This window comes from Pagrus pagrus (assembly GCF_965226575.1).
Source record: "Pagrus pagrus genome assembly, chromosome: 14".
Classification (NCBI taxonomy): Eukaryota; Metazoa; Chordata; class Actinopteri; order Spariformes; family Sparidae; genus Pagrus; species Pagrus pagrus.
In genome coordinates, this window is record NC_140198.1 from 10,834,280 (window position 1) to 10,853,420 (window position 19,141).

At 45.0% G+C, this 19,141-nt stretch overlaps 1 protein-coding gene across 1 annotated transcript in view; it reads left to right on the top strand.

Moving 5' to 3' along the window:
- The first annotated feature begins 962 nt into the window (after positions 1-962).
- Positions 963-19,141, top strand: part of kctd16b (potassium channel tetramerization domain containing 16b) — an 86,103-nt gene continuing 67,924 nt past the window's right edge. The window contains exon 1 of the mRNA XM_084374042.1: positions 963-3,033. Coding sequence (XP_084230168.1) covers positions 2,196-3,033 — 838 coding nt within the window. The 5' untranslated portion in view covers positions 963-2,195. The remainder of the gene's footprint in view (positions 3,034-19,141) is intronic.

The following is a 19,141-nucleotide window of genomic DNA, read 5'->3' on the forward strand; positions in this document are numbered from 1 at the left end:
GAATGCCTCCGCGGCTCTGTCTCTGCAATTCTAATTTTAAAATTTCAAGTGAAAAGCAGTGGCATCGTGTCCTCAGAGGGAGAACGCGTATAGTGAAGGGATGCCGAAAAATGCAGTTTTGCTCGAGGCGAGGTTGGTTAAAAGTAGACAGATGAAAGCCAAAGGAAAATAAAACGCAACATAGAGGCACAAGGCTGTAATAAGAACTAGACGTTCTTAGATACAGTGCATATGTAATGCAAGCCCTGATTTGGCCCTGCAGCTGTGTGTGTTTAAGACTGCAGATTACACTGTTCTGTTTGTCTTGTTTTTTTTGTTAATGATCACGGAGTGAATTTCTTCGCACGTCCTGTACTTGACAAGTCAAGATCATCTGGTCACTTTTTGACTCATCACCTCAGTGAGTGCTTCTTTATTTTTTTGTGTGTGGATGTGAAGCACGACGCAGCCAGGAAATAAAATCAATCCTGATCAAATTTCCCTGGAAAAAATAAGAATATTCATATTATTTAATTTGCTCTTGTTCCATCTGACATCAGAGATGAAAACACCACACCTGGATACACAACTAGAAAGTAAAAAAAAAGGTAAAGAAAACAGCCATCCTGCACTATCTCCCATCACTTCTCTGTCTGGGCATGTGGCAATACAAACAGAAGGAGGCGCTGTTGCTCATCTTACAAAAAAAACAAAAAAAAAAACCCCTCACATCATGTAACCACTCACTCAACGTTAGAGCCATTTATCTGGGTCTTGAAGGCAGCAATTCTGTTCAAAGACTTTGACTCGTAAAAGGGTCCAAAATTGAATTCAGCAAACATCCTGCAGTGAAAAAAAATGTATAAAACTGGGATCAGAACAGAATGTTGTACCGTGCATACCACAACAAGTCCTGTATTTGTTTATTTATGTATGAATTCAAAATAAATGTCATGCAAATTGATGCGAGCCGGGGGTCAACCTGCAGCGTTAATATTATTATAATGATGGCACAAAGACGGATGCAGCGACTACGGACTAAAACTGCTGTAAACGCTTCAAACTTAATCTTTTAAAACAGGGACAGGGAGCTGTTTAACCCTTGGCAGCTTTTGCATGTTGATTTACGTTAATTTGATTCGTCTTGACTGATTTATGTTGAATATTTCTTCAAACTTTTCTTTTTTTTCCTGTTCTTCACCGAGCAGCCTGGAATTGGCCCATAAACTACGCCTGTGTGTGTGTGTGAGTGCGTGTGTGCGCGCAAGACAGGGGGGGGAGTAGCCATGAAGACACCACCCAGCTCTGGAAGGGAGGGTGAGGAGGAGGAGAGGAAGGGGGGGGTGAGATGCTCGCTTCAGCACCGCGGACAGCTCCCGGTAAAAGCAGCCAGCAGTGAGCGGGTCGGTCCTCTCCGCGGCTCTGGGAAAGAAAAAGAAAACAAGCGAGAAAAAATCCAAACTGTGATTTATTTTTATTATTATTATCATTATTATTTCTACTCACACCTCTGGAAGTCCTCAGTCCGGAGCGACACATCTGTAGTGACAGGCTCCAGACAGAACCATCACAGGACTCCCGAGGTTTTTTTTTTGGTTTTTGTTGCGTGAGCGATCCCTGCTCAAGTTTCTCGCCCCTGAAACGCACCGAGCCTGCGCCTCCCGCCGAGCCAGCACCGCCCGGAAAATCTGCTGCTGCTCGAGGGGGGGAAGTTGAGGAGGAAGCAAAAGTGACATCAGCTCCTTTCGTCTGTTCGGACGAAACCTTCAAAGAAGTTATTGGACTTTTTTTGTTTTTTATTTTTTTGGTTTCTGCTGCGTAATTTTCTGGATTTCTATCTGTTGGATCGTATTCAAAGAAAGGCAAAAAAAAGAAAAGAAAAAAAAAGACAAGTTTCTTTTTCATCCCTGTGTGTCACCGGCGTCCTCTTCCTCCCACTGATGCGCTGATTCCTCCTCAGTCTCTTCCTCAGATTGATCATTCACAGAGGGACTGCCATCTTCCTGCTTAAAGACTGCGGGGTGGTAACAGCCATGGGTGGATGGAAAATGCTCAGTCAGACAGCTCTGAGATGAAGTTGGAGGCCCCGCGTCCGCACAGAATAACCCAGGACTCAGCTTAGCAACTTTTACCGCTGATCCATCGCCCCTTTCCTTTTCTTTATTTCCCTTTCCCTCTCTGAGACCAGGTGTGTGTAGCCCGTGTGTAGCTGTTTCATGACGGAAACGATGGCGCTGAGTGGGAACTGTAGGACTAACCCCAAAGAGCAGGCATCAGTTCAGAACAGTTTCCCAGATGTGGTTGAACTAAACGTCGGCGGGCAGGTTTATTACACGCGTCACTCAACTTTGGTGAGCACCCCGAGTTCCTTACTGGGCAGGTTATTCTCCTCCAAAAAAGACGCGTTCAATGACCTGGCGAGAGACCCCAAGGGCAGGTACTTCATCGACAGAGATGGCTTTTTATTCCGGTACGTGTTGGACTACCTCCGAGACAAGCAGGTCGTCCTCCCGGACCACTTCCCCGAGAAAGGGAGGCTCAGGAAAGAGGCGGAGTACTTCCAGCTGCCCGACTTGGTGAAGCTCCTGACCCCCGATGATCTCAAGCAGAGCCCGGACGACTACTTCCACAGCGACCATGAGGACGGCTCCCAGGGGAGCGACCACCGGCAGTGCCCGCCGCCCTCCCTCGTCCCCGCGGACAGGAAGAGCGGCTTCATCACGGTGGGGTACCGGGGGTCGTGCACCATGGGCCGGGAGAGTCAGACCGACGCCAAGTTCAGGAGGGTACCTCGGATACTGATCTGCGGGAGGGTGGCCCTCGCCAAAGAAGTTTTCGGGGAGACCCTGAACGAGAGCCGGGACCCGGACAGGACCCCGGATCGGTACACGTCCCGGTTTTACCTCAAGTTCAAGCACCTGGAGAGGGCTTTCGACATGCTGTCCGAGTGCGGCTTCCAGATGGTCGCCTGCAACTCGTCGGTGACAGCCTCGTTTGTCAACCAGCACACAGAGGACAAGATCTGGTCCAGCTACACAGAATATGTCTTCTACCGTAAGTGACACCTTTCTTTTTTCTCCCCGTCTCTTTCTTTACATTACCTACACGAAGTTGGAGTCTCCACTAGAAGGCGCACTTGCTTCAAACGCCCATCTGGTTACCGGGGATGGGCCTTTCCAGCAAGAGGACCACCCCTCTCCTGAATGATGTGGGTGTATATTGTGATGATCACAGCTGCCTTCCACCTGTGACCTAGTTCCCTGAGATTGTGTCGCTGTTTTCTACTTGGAAAGAGTAAAAAAAAAGGCGTCAAATACACCTGTCCATGACCTGTGGTTGGCCCTCATCACCTTGGTTAAAAATGCAAAAACACAGAGTCGAGCTTACGAGCTCCATCGGTGTGTGAAGTTTTGTCTGAGCCCTGTGGAACAAAACCAATTAGAGATCACTCCTGGTAATTGGGGTTAAGCTGCCCTGGCAGAGATGAAACCTTCACAGCAAGCACACATCTGACAGGCGAGTTCATGTGTTAACCCCAGCGTGAACAGGACTATTACAGCATGTTGCAGCACTCGGTTTGTATTTCACAAGATTTAACCAGATTTTTTAATATAATTTCACTCCCATCTGAGCAGTTGTCAGTGCAATGATTTGTCAACGCTGGCCATTTCCCATCTCGGTGCAATTTTCTACTCCACCTCCCTTTTTTTGACTTTCATCTATCCGATTCCTTTCAACTTCTTGTATTTCCTCCTGGCTTCCTTATTGCTCTTTTTTCCACCCATTTCTCCATTTCGCTGCTCACCGGCTGGTACGAATCTGGCGTGAGAGCGGTGGCGAGGAGGAGATCGTCGTGGCTTTTATACTAGCTTTTTTAGTGAGATTTTATGAGGCAACAAGATAATCATCGTACTCGCTGGTCTGACGGTGTGTAATTTATCACAAACTCTTTGGTAGCTGCCATAAAAGAGACGCCGGAGTGTAAGTGCGTCCTCAGTAACCGCTTCTTCCACTCGGATGCTGTAAGACAAAGATTTAACTGGAATGACCTCTGAAGAATTAGTAGCAGCGGCCATTTACGAGAGGGAAGAATAAACTTTAAAGGGCCATTTTGGGAAGTTGATTGTTGTAACTCAGACTTACACACAGGTTTATAGAGTCTGAACACATTCTGCAATGACAATGAGTAAGAGCCAGACATATTATTCTGGATTTTGAATCACAAAAAGCAGAATAAACTGTGCACATTTAATGCAACTGACCACACCTAGTTTTGCTCGCCAAGATAGTTGCATCCCTTTGTTTTTCTTTCCTTGAAAAGGGCTCTGTGGAGCTTTAAAGGGGCACTGTTGTGCGCGAAGCCGGGTGCTAGTTCATGTTAGCGGACTCCATTTCTAAACTAATGTTAGCTACTGTTGCTCTCTGTTAGGGAAGCGAAGAGATGAACTCCAGAACGTGCATAAAGTCACGTTCTTTGGACTGCCAAGTCCTTCACGAGGAAATCCGCAGTCCAGCAGCACTAAACAACTTACAACAACAGCGGTGTTGCACTCAGAAACTGTAGGGGTCGCCAAATTGCACAAAATGCCATTTTCTACACATCGCTGCTTTAAACAAATCATCCACAGGCTTGGATGGACAACCGAGACAGACAGGGAGCGTTTCTTTCTTCACGTTACGTTACAATCTGCTCACATATGGGCAATAAAAAGAGATTAATACATGTAAATTGCAACAAATTGTGACATTGAGCCACTTTAAATATGTTCTTTTGGCCACCAAAGCCTTATTAAATGTATTTTTTAACAGCTAGCACGACACAGCTTTGTGGATATTTGCAAGTTGACCCTATTTTGCTCATAAATATACTATAGTTACTATAGTGACACCATTTTAACACATATGTGAAAATGTGTTATGTTAATACCCCAAAGGTTTAACTCCAGTCTTGCTACATGAGCGCGATACAGTACAGCAATACATAATGGGGCTGACTGCAAATGAAACTGGAGTAGCTGCCAACAATACTGAAATCAATGTGTCAAGGCAGCGATATTGATATTCAGTAATAACACAGTAAAAGTTTCTGCTCTCACAGGCACAGAGGAAGTTATGGTTTATTGGCCCTTTGAAAAGATTATAATCCAGTAAAGAGTTGTGACTTATCTCTCTGGGACCAGTTTTTGTCAAGTGTTCAGCACCGGGTGGGTGTGAGGCTTTCATTGATATTTGAACATCCCTTGCAGTCCCAAACCCTCTTATCAAACCATCCTCATTTCCAAGTAATTTGTGATCACAGAGCAGACAATTTCGGTACTTTGTATGCAATTGTAATAAAGCGGCGGACGCTGTTTCATATTCATAGGAAACAATTGCTGTACGAGAGAGAGAGCATCTAACCCAGTTCTTTCTAATGCTGGCTTTGGCGTCTCATTTCGGAGCCCAATCGTCCAGATGTTTGGCGAGTAAAAACAGTTACGGGCCGTTATGCAAAACATCCTTAAAAGACTACATTTTTTTGTTTGTGGTGTGGAGCACAAAAGGCTGAAGTTGTATTTTATAACATTCCCAAAAAATATCAATTCTATCTATAATATTTTATTCATCTTGTTCCAAGATTTCCATGCAGTGGCTGGGACGGTGGCCAGGGCTGCCGGTTAGAAACCACTGAGCTGTGCATCCACCACCACCTCGGGGAAACCCACTGCCAGCCCCATAAATCACATAAGTCAAATGATCACATGGTCACAGAGCGAACAGGAGCGAAAACAAGCAAATAAACAAAAGAGAAAAAAACCCACATGAGAGCGATTCGCTGGGCTGGTTCCAGGCTAAATGAGCTCTGCATTAATGGCCCGCATGAAGCAGCTACAATGACTGGATGGCTCTTGGCTCCGGTAACCCCCAGAAGTAGCGCTAACAAGCCAAATCAAGTGGTGGTGGGGGCTGCTGACACACACACACACACACACACTGCACACACACACATACACCTTGTTTATGCAATATCTGGCAGTCTGTCTGTGGGCTGCCTCTGCAGGTCTCTTCTTGCTTACTGACAAACAACAACTGCTTCCTGGCTTTGTTGACAAATGTTCGGCTTGTTAGAGGGCGCCAACGCACGGGCGAGGGCACGAATGGTGGCAGATGCGTTCGGCCTATATGTCAACACACACAGGGTTACACAGAAAGCCTACACGCAGCCGCGCGTGTAAACACACACTCATGGTAACCAGGCATAATCACACACTCAAGCACACACACACACACACAGGTAAGCAGAGGCTCGCAGCTTCACGCAGGGAGTTTGTTAAATGCTGCAGTCACCCAGTGGATTAAATGTAGTCGCTGACAGCCTCTTGTTTATCTGCCTGTCACATTTTTGGCACGCTCATCACCCCCCACCCCCCCATCCTCCCTCTTCCTCGCCTTCCTCGTCTTTCCTCTCCCTCTTCTCCTTTCATGTCTTCTCGTTTTGCTCTAGTCAATCACACCCGGCTCTCCTCTCTCGTCTCGGCTCCTGCCTGCCTCTTCCCTGCCTCATTTTTGCTCTGCGCGCCACAGGGGCAAGGAGCAGCGTGGCGGCACCAGTTGCCTTTACATGCCTCGCTGCACCGTCACGCCTCCTGTCTCGCTTCTTATTCATATCTATGTCTGTCTGCCCGTCCATCTCCATGATTGTTTATTTGCCTTCATCTTCAGTTGCCTCTCCTTATTATACGCATGCCAGTGAGTCTGTCTTTCATCTTCGCTGGCCCTCTGTCGGCCATATTGGAGGTCCTAAGGTCAGTAGCGACTGATTGCGACTCTCGCATTGTGTTTGAATGTTGTCAACCTTTTGACAAACCAAATGCAGTATATTTCCATAAGTGTGTCCACATTCTTTTGTGTACTTACAGCTTTTGCACAACAAGAGGTCCATGTCGACCAAGGCAGGACTTATCTGTGTGGAGTTTATTGGACACCAAACTGGCTGTTCACTGCTCCTCGGGGATGGGTCTTTTTTGGGAAGAGGTTTTCCCAGCTTGGCGCGAACACTTGCCTGTGCGAAGTCCTGACCTTGACCTCATTGATCCTCTTTTAGACCAATTGGGACGTCGACTACAAGCCAGGCCTTATCGTCCACATACTCATCATCACACATAGTGTATCTGCCTATATGACACATTTGAATCCATTAGCATTAATTGTTAATGCTGCTATCATCTGCTGTTGACAGCAACATTGGTTGCTTTGCTAAAGTCACCTGCAGGACAGTTAGCCAGCTAAGGCTAAACTTTACAGAGAACAGGGATGTCACATTTACACAGAAACTTAAATTTGGGACAAACTGACCTGATTATCTTCATAATGTCACATAATAAATCTGCCTACTGCCCACAACAATCTTTTTGCAGATAAACTATCTCGTTATTAGCGCATACTCACAAAAATAGTGGTTCTTCAGCTTTTTTTTTCAGGCTTTTTAGGCCCAGTATGGTTCTTCAGTGTTTCCCCAGCAGGTCTTTCGGGGGATTGAGATGCTGCTGCTGCTGTACAAATGACAGCAGTTCAGCTACTGATTCACAGCCAGTGCCAACTCTGGAACCAGTTCTTTGCATTTCGACAGCCAAAGAAAGGACCGACTAAAACCGCTTATGACCGCCATTTTTAAAAACCAGAGCCAATGTACAGTAGCATGTTGTGGCTTATCCATGGGAGAATAAACAAAGGATTTTCACTATGGACACCAAATGGTAGCAACAGTGGTCCGATGCCAATGTTAAGATGCCAATGTAGGCATGCAAAGCCAGGAGCAACACTTGTAAGGAGTCAATGTAGTCCACCATAGTTGTTCCTAGAAATTAAGGGAAATTGGAGATGTGGACAGTGACTCAATGATTTGACTCTACGGTGGCTCTCATCTCTGTGGAAAAGAAAACTGGTTCTAAGGAAATATTCCAGTCCAGGGCCTCCACAGGAGATATGGCTACCTGTCACCATTGTGGCTCCATCTGTACACACTCCAAGGCAGTTATTGAAGCTTATTCTATTTGACCTCAGAGAATCATAAAAGGGATTCAAAAACAGCTTTTGCCATTGGAGTGGTGTTCAAATACTTACTTCCTCAAATTCCTATTGATAGCAAACACATACCTAACACATCTAAAATCTATGGAGGACAGTGGGTTGGTGGTCGGCTGCAACAAGACAGCTTGGATACTGAGAGCTGCCAGAGAAAGGTCTGTTTCTCCATGTGGAACCATTTGTGTTTTGGTTAAATGACTTTGCTTAAGGGCACATAGTTCACTTTCACTTCCAGTTTGACTCACATAACTTTGCGAACTATCATTTATAAGCTCCATGTTTTTTCTCTCCAGAAGTCTGATCCTCCTTTATCTCTTTCAGTCCTCGTTTTGCTTGTTATCTATCGCCCTGGATTCTACACTCCTCTGATTGTACCTATCAATCTCTTCTCTGTTTTTGGCTAAATTCAAATTCTGGGTGGCCTCTGCAACCCTAGAAGGCAAATGTATTTACCAATTTGTTGCATGGCTGGAGCGACTGATAATTAATCATCACTGTTGACAGTTGATTCTGTGGTATTCACCGCGGGGCCCGACAGAGCCGACCGCAGCAGAACCATCGAGCAACGCGACATCCGTGTGGCGAGAAAGGAAACATTTCTAACATCTCCTCAGAGGATGAGAAAATCATATTTTTTGGCTCAGGATTTATGTCCCCAGGCTTTATTTTAACCTCAGCTGAACATGCCAGAGTGAAGTGCTTGTCATTACAAATGCCCATTTTCCTATGACCATGTGTGCTGATGTGTGACACACTGTGCCATTAGCTTGTTGCACACAGATGAGTAACTCCCTGTGCAGCAAATGTGTTTTGGCAGGTGGGAAGAAAAGGGTTATGGTAATGGTTGTGATGTTTGTGTGTGCGTGTGCGCTAATGCGTGACCCATGTTGCGCTACCTGAGGCATTTGCACACCCGTTGAGCCGCTGGCTAAACACACCTGGTCTCCAACAACCCCTCGCACACATATACATCCTCATCACCATATGAAACTACATCAAGCTCATCCTGCGCGCGTCTCCCGGCCCAAACGCTGACGACATTAGCAGCGGCGGTCCCATGCTGCAGGGCTGTAGGAAGTGATTAGCCGAGGAGCAGACAGGCCGTGACAGCTCTGAGGAGAGTCTTGATAGGGACAGCTGCTACCCTGGCCTCAGCTCCACAGGGGAGTCCACCACCACACACCTCAACTCTGCATTATTCAGACTGAGACATAAAGGAAGGAGAGAGGAAGCAGGTGGAGAACAAGGTTTGATGTATGAAGGAGAGAAAAACACTGCTACTGGTGATGCGACTGCTTTTTACTGCCACTACTTTTTTTTATTACTAGGACTGTTCCTGTCATTGCTTTGCTTCTGGAAAACAAAGTACTGCTATATTTAGTACTACTACAACCACTCGATGGCTACAAGTACTGCTACACCATTAATATTACTACATATACTACAGATATTCTGTCAGTGCAATTTGAAAATTGTGATTTTGTTGTTGTATTCTGTACATGCGACATCTATTGCATGTCTGTCCATACTGGGAGAGGCATCCCTCCTCTGTGGCGCTTCCTGAGGTTTCTTCCATCTTTTTTCCCTCCCGGCAATGTGACTGTGATTTTGGGCATTATAAATAAAATTGATTTCATTTGATACTTCTATTTGTACTTCTAGCTGTTCTTTCTAAGCACTTCGTAAAAGAGAACGAAAAAACAAAGCCACGTAAAATCAACAGCAAACGCAATAAAAACAAGGTTAAGAGTATAAAAGCAAGGCCGCGACCATAAAAAGCGACACAATCGATAATTCATTTTTATATGTACATCGTCGGGAGGGTTTATAAAAATGACAGTTTGAGAAGATGACATATATTTAGACTTTGTGTCTAATTTTGAGCTCAGCTCAGCACACGATGCGCCAGGAGAAAATGTTGGCAGTTGATGTTTTTGCAAAGCACTGACGTTCATGGGCCTACATACCATACTGACATTTCTACCACACATGCAACATGTTCACATTACATGTTTATGACATGTCTTTCATGTCCTGGAACGCTGCCAAGCCAGTGACCGCAGTTCAAGACTGTGTGAAACTACTGGATAGTCTTGACGAGGGACCGAGGCGTTTCAAAATTTGTCAGCTTGATACCACTGAATATGTATTTTTCCTAACTGTTATACCCACAACAAAACACATGGTTGGCTCTCCCTTGTGACCAGCAACATATAAAGAGGACGCCACAGTCATTCCTTAACACACCCGAGTACAAGTTTGCTAAAAGACATTTTTTATTTATTTACAAATAATACCAAAAACAACCAAAAGTATGGGAGTCTAGAGGCCTGGCCAAAATGAACAAAATGATGAATGAAGTCTGGGCCAGCTGCACACCTCCATCCTCAAAGGAAGAAAAAAGCACCAACCAAAGCATATGACACAGAAAACTCTCCAGAAGAGAACTCCTTCTCCTCCAGCCTCCATAAAATATGGGACAGGGCCTAATTTCTTGATCAGGAGCACCTGAGAGAGGAGAGAGTAGAGAAGAGGAGGAGAGAAAACAGAAATGGGGGGAGCATGTAACACCCCCACCCTAAGTTAGTGATTTTCTTCTCGAGCACAGTCACAAACAATGCAAAATTACAAGAGTGACACGAGTCATGCATGAAGGTATCTGAAAACGCCTCTTTTCATTAAATCAAAGTCAAAATCAGTGTTTTTTGTGCGTAAACTTAACCAGATCCTAAACGCAGCAAAGTCACGACATGAAACAGAAAACCAAAGAAAGCAAAAGAAATGTAAAAAGTTGTAACATAAAGAAATGCAAAGTTCTAGCATATCCGGGTATTCTGTATTTACAAATGTATATACACAGTGCATACAGTTTTGCTTCTTGTTGCTGCCTTTTATAGAGAAACTGTTACAGTGAAATAAAACCGGTGTAAGCTTGCCTTTTCTCCCCCAACAGGAATCGGAGCTGCTGCATTTCGTACAAGCTGTAGGCAACGAAGAGAACTTTCGACCGAGTCAAACATACAGAGAGTTGTTCAGAAGTAAAAGCAAAGACGACCCTTTCCCTTCCTCGACGAAACAATGAGAAAACCGCTCCACACCTCAGCTGCAAAATCTCATAATGTTACTGTTAAAATTCTGTTCGTCATAAAAGTTCACCTAATTTAAAGCAGCAACGGAGAGCAGAAAGGCGCAGGGGGGAATAAGATTTAGTCTGCGGGTGAGAGCATTTGAAGGAGTGAGTGATGGAAAGTTAAACCCTGCATGTTGTTGAGGGTAAACAGAAAATGAACTCAATTTTCAGTTTTGAAATAGAGTTTACTCACCTTTTCAAGACGAGAGAAAATAAGCTCCAGCACACGCTATGTTGAAGCAGTTATACGTCAAATGAAACAAGGAAACTCGAAACCTAAAACAATATACTTGTTTGCATTTACATTGCTGGTTACTGATTGATTTCTTTGTAAAGAGCTCGCGGTGGGAGGTGCAGGTAGAGTTCCTTGAAAGTAAGATGAGGACAGTATGGACGAAATGATGAATAAAGGGCAAGAGGGTCGTATGGAAAGAAGATAGACTTTCTTGTTTGTCTAGCCTCCCCTTGACCTTCTCCCCTGGAAGCTTAGTGTAGCTACGTAGCGTAGATTCCCATAATCCCCGGCCTCTGGAGGATGTGGGGAACTACAGAGCTGTAGTGGAGAGAGAGGGAGAAAGAAAAGAGAGAGTGAACACCGGAGCATCAACAACAAGCTCCCCTAAGCCCTCTGCGACTCCCTCCTCTCCTCGCCGTCTATCAGCCCATTTTCTCCTCCTCTGTGACTCTTGACACTCTATTCTCTCTGCGGTGGTAGGCACAGTTGATATAATGCTGATGCTCTTCCCCTGTTGTGTTGGAATAAGTGCTCTGCGGTGCGACGAGGTGTGGAGCGCCCGCCATAATGACAGGAACTGCAGCTGGAGAGCCTCTTCGCTCGCTCAACCCACCGGCTGGCTGCTGCAATGCATCAACGCTTTAATAGGCCCGCTATACGCAAGTCCAGATTGGCTGGATACACATTGTAAAGGATGCGCAGAATGCCTATCACGTCGGTAATGGCGCCGCCTAATCATACCAAACCATACTCCGCCATGGGAGCGCGTGACACAGCGCAGTTTAATGGCTGCTGCTGCCATTTGTTGAAGATTCTCCGATGCCAAAGAGGAGCTACTGTACATCCGGTTGGAGAAATTCTGGGTTCCTGTAGCTAATTTCTGTGAGAAATACATTTTCACAGTTACTGCTCTTGAATGCAAATCCGAGGAACTTGTACTTTAATTTTACTATTGATTCTGTCTTGTCTGACAGCTTTAGTTAATATTTACTTTGCAGATTACAGTTTTTCATACCCTTTCCTGTCTCAGAATTTCGAGTCGAGTGAACGGCCGTCCGTTCACCTTCACCTTCTTTGCCTCCTCCATCAGCGGGGTTCGTTTTCTTTTGCAGTGTAGACTTTCCACAGTTATTCCAGTTGTTCCACTGTTACCTGAGGATAGCGACCAGGGAAAACAATACCTCTTCCTGTTTTGGTTGCATAATGGCCGATGCTTTTCCTTTGTGCCGTAATGCTCCCTTCATTTCTCCGGGAAACTTTCATCCTGGTGTGCAGGCTGAATATTATAGGGAACCAAGGACTTGGTTCCCTATAATATTCAGCCTGCATCATCTTTCTACAGCACCAGTATTTACTTCAGAATATGTAGAAGCACAAAAGTCGTATATTGCCAGTTTAAGTAGTATACCTGAAGACTGCTTCCATCACTGTGTCACCATGTCGCAGTCAACATGGTCGAAACCATCACGACAGTCCAACAAAGACACAAACTAGACATCCACACAAGTGTTTTTTTTTTCGTGTGGGTGCTTTGGGCCGGTCTCTGCTCCACCGGTGTGTGTCTTCTCACTTGTTCACTCCAGAGCTCAGCTCCTCACTTAACTCCACCTGCCCCTCCATTCATCTCCTTCAGTCTGAAGATAGTGTGACTGATGAAATAGTCGGTCAATATTCGGGACTATTAGCGCTTAAACTTTGTGATGAAACTTCACAGTTTGATCGTGTTGTGGATCGTTCCTTATTCCTCTGCGCCTCATTAGAACCGCACATTGTCACTCACGCAGCAGTGGTCCACAGCTTGATCGAGCAGACGGTCATACCGCCGTAATTTCATTCCACGGTGCTTTATAGCTTCCCAGGGCAGAGTGTCAGTGGCATTTCATTTGTAAGTGGCAATGAAGTCTTTATGTCCATTAAGAAAGCCAGGGGCACTAATGTAGCAACTCCAGAGGAAATTAACTCCAGAGGAAATTACTGAAACCACCAATGGTAACTTCTGATAGAGGCATAATAATCCCTACATAAAAATATAATATCATGGCTCTTTCTACTCAGGGGAGAGGGCAGTTTGCTTAAAATGTATTTGTTTTCAGGACTGGCACCGGATGAGAATTTGATTTGATTGATCCAAATTTGATGTTTTACTTTTATTTTTAACCTTTGTGCCAGTATTTTACAGACACGGACGAAAAAGAATGGAAACACAAGAGCAGTGCTGTACAAAGTACACAAAAGTCATACTTGAGTAAAGGTAAAGATCCAAATATTACTTTGGTCAAAGTGAAAGTCAATCCTACAAATAGTACTTGAGTAAAAGTCTTCAAAGTATCAAAAGTACAAGTAAATTCTTCCCAAAACTTAGTTGCACTTAAAAAATGTTTACAACTCTGCAACTCTGGCTCTGATGCAACATGTAGTCAGGAAAGTAACTAGTAATACTTCAAATGAATTCATTTAAAAATGTGCTACCTTTGCTCTGATGCAGCATGTAATCAGTAAAGGAACTAGTAACTAAAGTTAATCATTTAAATGTAGTGAAGTAGTAGTAAAGTTGCACAAAATGAAAACACTCAAGTAAAGTACAAGTACCTCAATATTGTGCTTAAGCACAGTACTTGAGTAAATGTACTTTGTTACATTCCATCATTAGGGCAAAGTGTTGAAAATGATTTCAGGCTGTTGCAGTTACATTGCATCTTCACCAACTGAGGGCTGAGAGTGATTATCAGTCATTGCAGGCTTACCTCCATATTACAGTGTCCAGGCACACAGACGTCTTTATAATGTGTTAAAACTAGTCTTCAGTATGATATCAGACACTACCTGAACTTATGCCACTGCGGAGGATTATTCCAAACTCCAATGCTGTGTCTCATTAGTAATCCCTCGGTGTCATTTCAGAATACTCAGCTGCTTGGCAGAGCATACTGTCATCACCATTTCATTCCTAAGTGGCTGTGACGCTCCCTGTCCATTAAAACACACACACACACACACACGCACACACACACACATACATACTGTAGGCGTGCCATGCAGCACACACATGCACCCCCGCCCCTCTCGCGCACATCCTCGGAGGTGAACTTAAACAAACAGCCAACTGGTGAAAAATGACTCTCATTAAAGGGAGGATTATAGATGAGGCCGCTCACTTAAACACACTTAATGTGTCCATAGATATCTGCAACATCTCTCACTGCTGTGTTGATTCCCCTTTAACTATTGGGGGAGGAGGGAGAGTGAGAGCTTATAACCCATTTTCAGTTAATGAATCTGATATATGTCGTTGAATTCTTCTGGAGTCGTGGCAAAGTGAGACACACCAAGCGTGCAAAATATTAGGAATATGATATCACTGAGCTGCAAGCTTTAATCTGTTTCCTTTGCTTTCAATCCTTTTTAACATTGAAGGGGATTTACTGGGCAAATATATCCAGTTCTCACCTGTGCCCGTGAGTTCAGCCTCCCCATTCCCTAGAAAAGCGCAGACACTGTTGTACGTTATAACGTGGCACCTAAGAGACACGTCACTACGTCGGTCATAGCTAACCTGCTCCTTAGAAAAAGCAACATGGCGGTTTACCTGCTAGGGCTTTCAAAAGTCAGAACACATGAGAACCAACATGAAATTTAATAGGATCCATTTGAACACAAGCCACAAATGCTGAAATGATTTCACCACCTATGAATTCTTCACAGTAAAAGTCTGCCGTTATTTAGTTGAAAATGTTGGCTTTTCATTGGCAGCGACTTAAAAGGACTCAAGAAACAGCCGAGAGCAAAAAAATATGAAACAGTAAAATAACAGCAGATGTCTGAAAGTACAGAGCGGGACGCAGCCTTCTCAGGGGCACTTCATCTTTGACTGGGCGTTGTTGAAAACGCTGGTTGAAAAGCCACAATAGTCTGCCATGCGTATACTCAAAGCAAGGAATGAAGAGAGTCCTCAACTATGCTGTAGAGCCGACATTGTTCCATTCATTCGCGGTGCCCTTGCCGCCTCACTTCAGCTTCACCTCACTTACGACGGTCGCATTTCAAAGTCAAGAATCAGCCTCACATTTATCCGAGATTCTTTTCCATCCGCACACCTCAGATAGTTTGGCGACACGGTTTTTTTCATTCAGCATTGCTCACCAGTTTTCTTGCTCACCAGCAGGCAGCAGGGCGTGCTCTGACTCAGATGAACAGCAGATTTTTGGCCACTTCCTCCACTGGAGCACGAGGCCGGTTGTGCTTACACAGTTTGAATTAAATCAGATAATTACAGATGGAACATTTTTTTCCTCACGTTTGAGCAGAAGTTTGAATTTCACATCAAGCGGACATGAAGAAGCTGGACTAATGCTTGAACTTTTTGGAAATGAATTAATTGTCATCCGTCACAACAGCCTCATACGCCATGAATTACAGCGAAATCAGAACGACTCCTTGGCTGCAAGAGAAGATTGGACTGTAACGAATATGGACGGCAAACATCAGCATCAGATTGTTTGGGGTCGCTCGGCTGCGTCTCATCAAACACAAAGCAAATCCAGCGGATTTGAGGAGTTTGCGGTTAATGACTGTGTGTTTTCTGTCTCGCAGCGATGATGATTTATAGAAAACCTGAGTGTCCGCTATCATCCCACTGCCGCACTCCTGTTTACTATTCATGGTGCAATGAATTATTGAGTGCTGTTCAGAGAGGATTGCACAGTCTGTGGCAGACACACATGAGGCCCGGCTGTTTGTTTGCAAAAGTAATGGCTTGCTACCTGGGGTCCTACTGTACTGTATGTACACATGCTACCTGTGTAATGGCCCCCTAACCACACACGCCTGTATAAGCCGTGCGTAGATAATGATTTGCTGGTTGTGAATCTGTGTTATTATGGTCTTAAGACAGGAGGTCTGCTGGTAAATTGGTTGCGTGGGACAGCATCGAACGCACCAGGACGTAAGCGCATGTACACAGACACTCACACCTACACGCACATTATGCAGATAAGATCGGACAGCTGAGAGACACAATGTTTACTGCAAGATTAACCTGGCCGAAGCTTTGGAGGGATTAGCAAGCGGTGCGTGTCTCTTTACGGCAACGCAACTGATGCACCAACACAAACACAACAGTTTCCCAATCCTTGGAAACATGTGTGTCTGCACTGAAAGTCCGTATCTGATCTCTGGAGCGCGGCGGGTCTCATTTGTACATGAACGCACACGTGTTGGGCTGAGAAACAAGCAAATGGAGCGCGACGATTATCAACATCCATCACCTCAGAAACTCATTTAGCCAATTAAAGCTGTTACAGGCTGACATTTAGGCACAACGATCCCCCTTAATCATTAAGGTTCGCCCTTTCATGCACACGCGCTCACGCCACACTTCACGCTGGTAAAACGGCGGGATCAGAGCAATAATGTAGTTGTCTCATAATATAACGACATGGCCCCGTCGAAGAGCAAACCTCATTCATCTTGATTAGCGCTTTGCGTGACTTTGTGTGTGCGGCATGCGTATGCTCTTGAGCCTCGGCGAGGTGGAATAGAGGACACCGGCCTTTTCAGATCACACTCGCCTGTTTTCACGCAACACCCAATAACAAATGTCACTTTGCCCTCCACCCACAGACATCACTCAACCTTCGGAGGAGCACTTCTCTTTCTCTGCCTCCGTTTAAATCCCCCCCCCCCCCCATGAATACGCCATTAGCTGTGTTTTGTATTGTCTTTCCGTTTCAGAGCGAAAAGACTGTACGGTTGAAGAGACGTGTCAGATTGTGCAGGCAAACAAACCAAAAATAGGTTCAAAAGCAGACAAAGTCAAAGAAAAATAATATGCATATTGAGTTAGTCAACCAATGAGCCGGAGCTGAAGATTCGGAATAAATATTCAGAGTGTGTTTGTCGCAGGGAGTTTGTTTTTGGAAGTCTTTTCAAAGTTTCTCTGGTTCATCTGCTAATACCTTACCTCCTCAAGGGCACCGGAGGGCTTTGGAATTGTTTGCCTTTTTTTTTTTTTTTTGATTTCCCAGCTGGTTTTACTGATCAGGTGGTTTGTGTTCTCGCACTAACACATACAGCGTCACAATCCTGTGCTGTTAGATACGCCACATGGGCCTTCTGGGTATTCGTTAATGAAAGCGTCCGACGTACAGCATGAAATATATTAATTTACACCAAATGGCACATTATGTGCTTTGAGAGAGAGAGAGAAAAAACATTTAAATGAGCAGAGAGGAGAGCAGGAAATGGTGGTGGAAGGAAGGAGGGAGGGTGCAAAGGAGAGCAGAGGAGAAAAGAACATCTCACGCACACACACACACGTAGGATATCTAGTATGTGGCACAGCTTAATCTCTAGCGATCCTATCAGTGTATCTCTGTGCCTGTTGGCGTTGCAAAGATATCCGTTCTTACCATTTCATAAGCTATGGGCAGTGGAGACAGCTGAGCGTGAGCAAAGCCATCATGCAGGTTTGCAAAAATACAAATAGATGCTCAGATTTGGCTCACTGGCAGCACAGAAATATGTTTTGGATTGAAATCTACAAGTGGGTGTCTAGTATGTATGCCACGAGCATGTTTTTTTCAGATTTTATGTTTCTTCTTCTCGGGTCTCACCTTCCTGTTCCGCATCTGATGCTGCCTCGAGCGTTTGATTCTGTGCCAGTTGTGCAGATCAGATGTGTTTCGCTTTCCTCTGGAGCATTTAAAGCATCAAGGTGTTGCGCCCAGAGCTCAGCCTTCTGTCTTCCGTAAACAATCTCTGGGCTAGTGTTTGGCTGAATTCAAACACCGCCGCTGGAGTGCACAGAGTGGTTTACGCTGCCGGTGTCGAAGCTGCTGCTAGATGTTTTTGATTGCTCTTGCTTTCACTGCTCTCGCTGCTCTAATGTTCTGTTTCACTCTTACAGCCCTTTGTCCTATTAACCCTCCTCCATCCCTTCCTTTCTCTCCCTGCATGTCCCACTCTGACAGCTGGAGTTGAGTATTTGGTCAGTGTGGCTTGCACTGCTCCAGGCCTTTGTCTCTTTCTGTCTGTCCCCCTTTCAGTATCTGCCGCTTCTCTGCCGCTTTGTTTCTGCAGGAGCTGGGGTTGGCTGTGATTTAGCTCTCATTTTCTGTAAGGCTTTCAGTGCTTTCAGTGCTCTGTCTTTATCTGCCTGCTTCTCTTTATTTGGTTGGTGTCTCAATCTCTTTTTCTCTCCAAACGCCTCAGGAGTAGAATCAACAGAAGCCAAAACAACAGCGCTTCTGGTGCTTTTCATTCTGTTGCATTTTATTTTCTGCTCATCTCTCACTCTACACTATCGTCTCCATTTATTTCTTCTGCATTTCCTCTCCATCGGTTATGACTACCAAGGAGAAAGCAAGCAAGAAGTGCATCTCTTGTGCTAAGGCCTCGTCCCTTTACATTAAAGCTATACGACATAAATACTCGTCCTAACCGACCGTTCAGGAGACCGTAAAATAAACCTCGAAAGGTCAGCACAAGAAGGATGAGAGGGGATTGGGAGTCATTTGTAAGTGAGGCAAGTGCCTTGTTAGGTGCATTCTGTGCTCAATTAGGAGGCACCGCTGCCCAAGTGTGAAAAGAGAAAAGTTGAGGGGGAAAAGGTCACATTTTGTACGATTTCTCAGGTCCCTCTGGTGACTGTTAAAGTTTATCTTGTTGTTTTTCAACTCGTTTGAACCCTAAGGCATTTTCCACCGCGACATGACCTTATCAGCTTTGGTTTC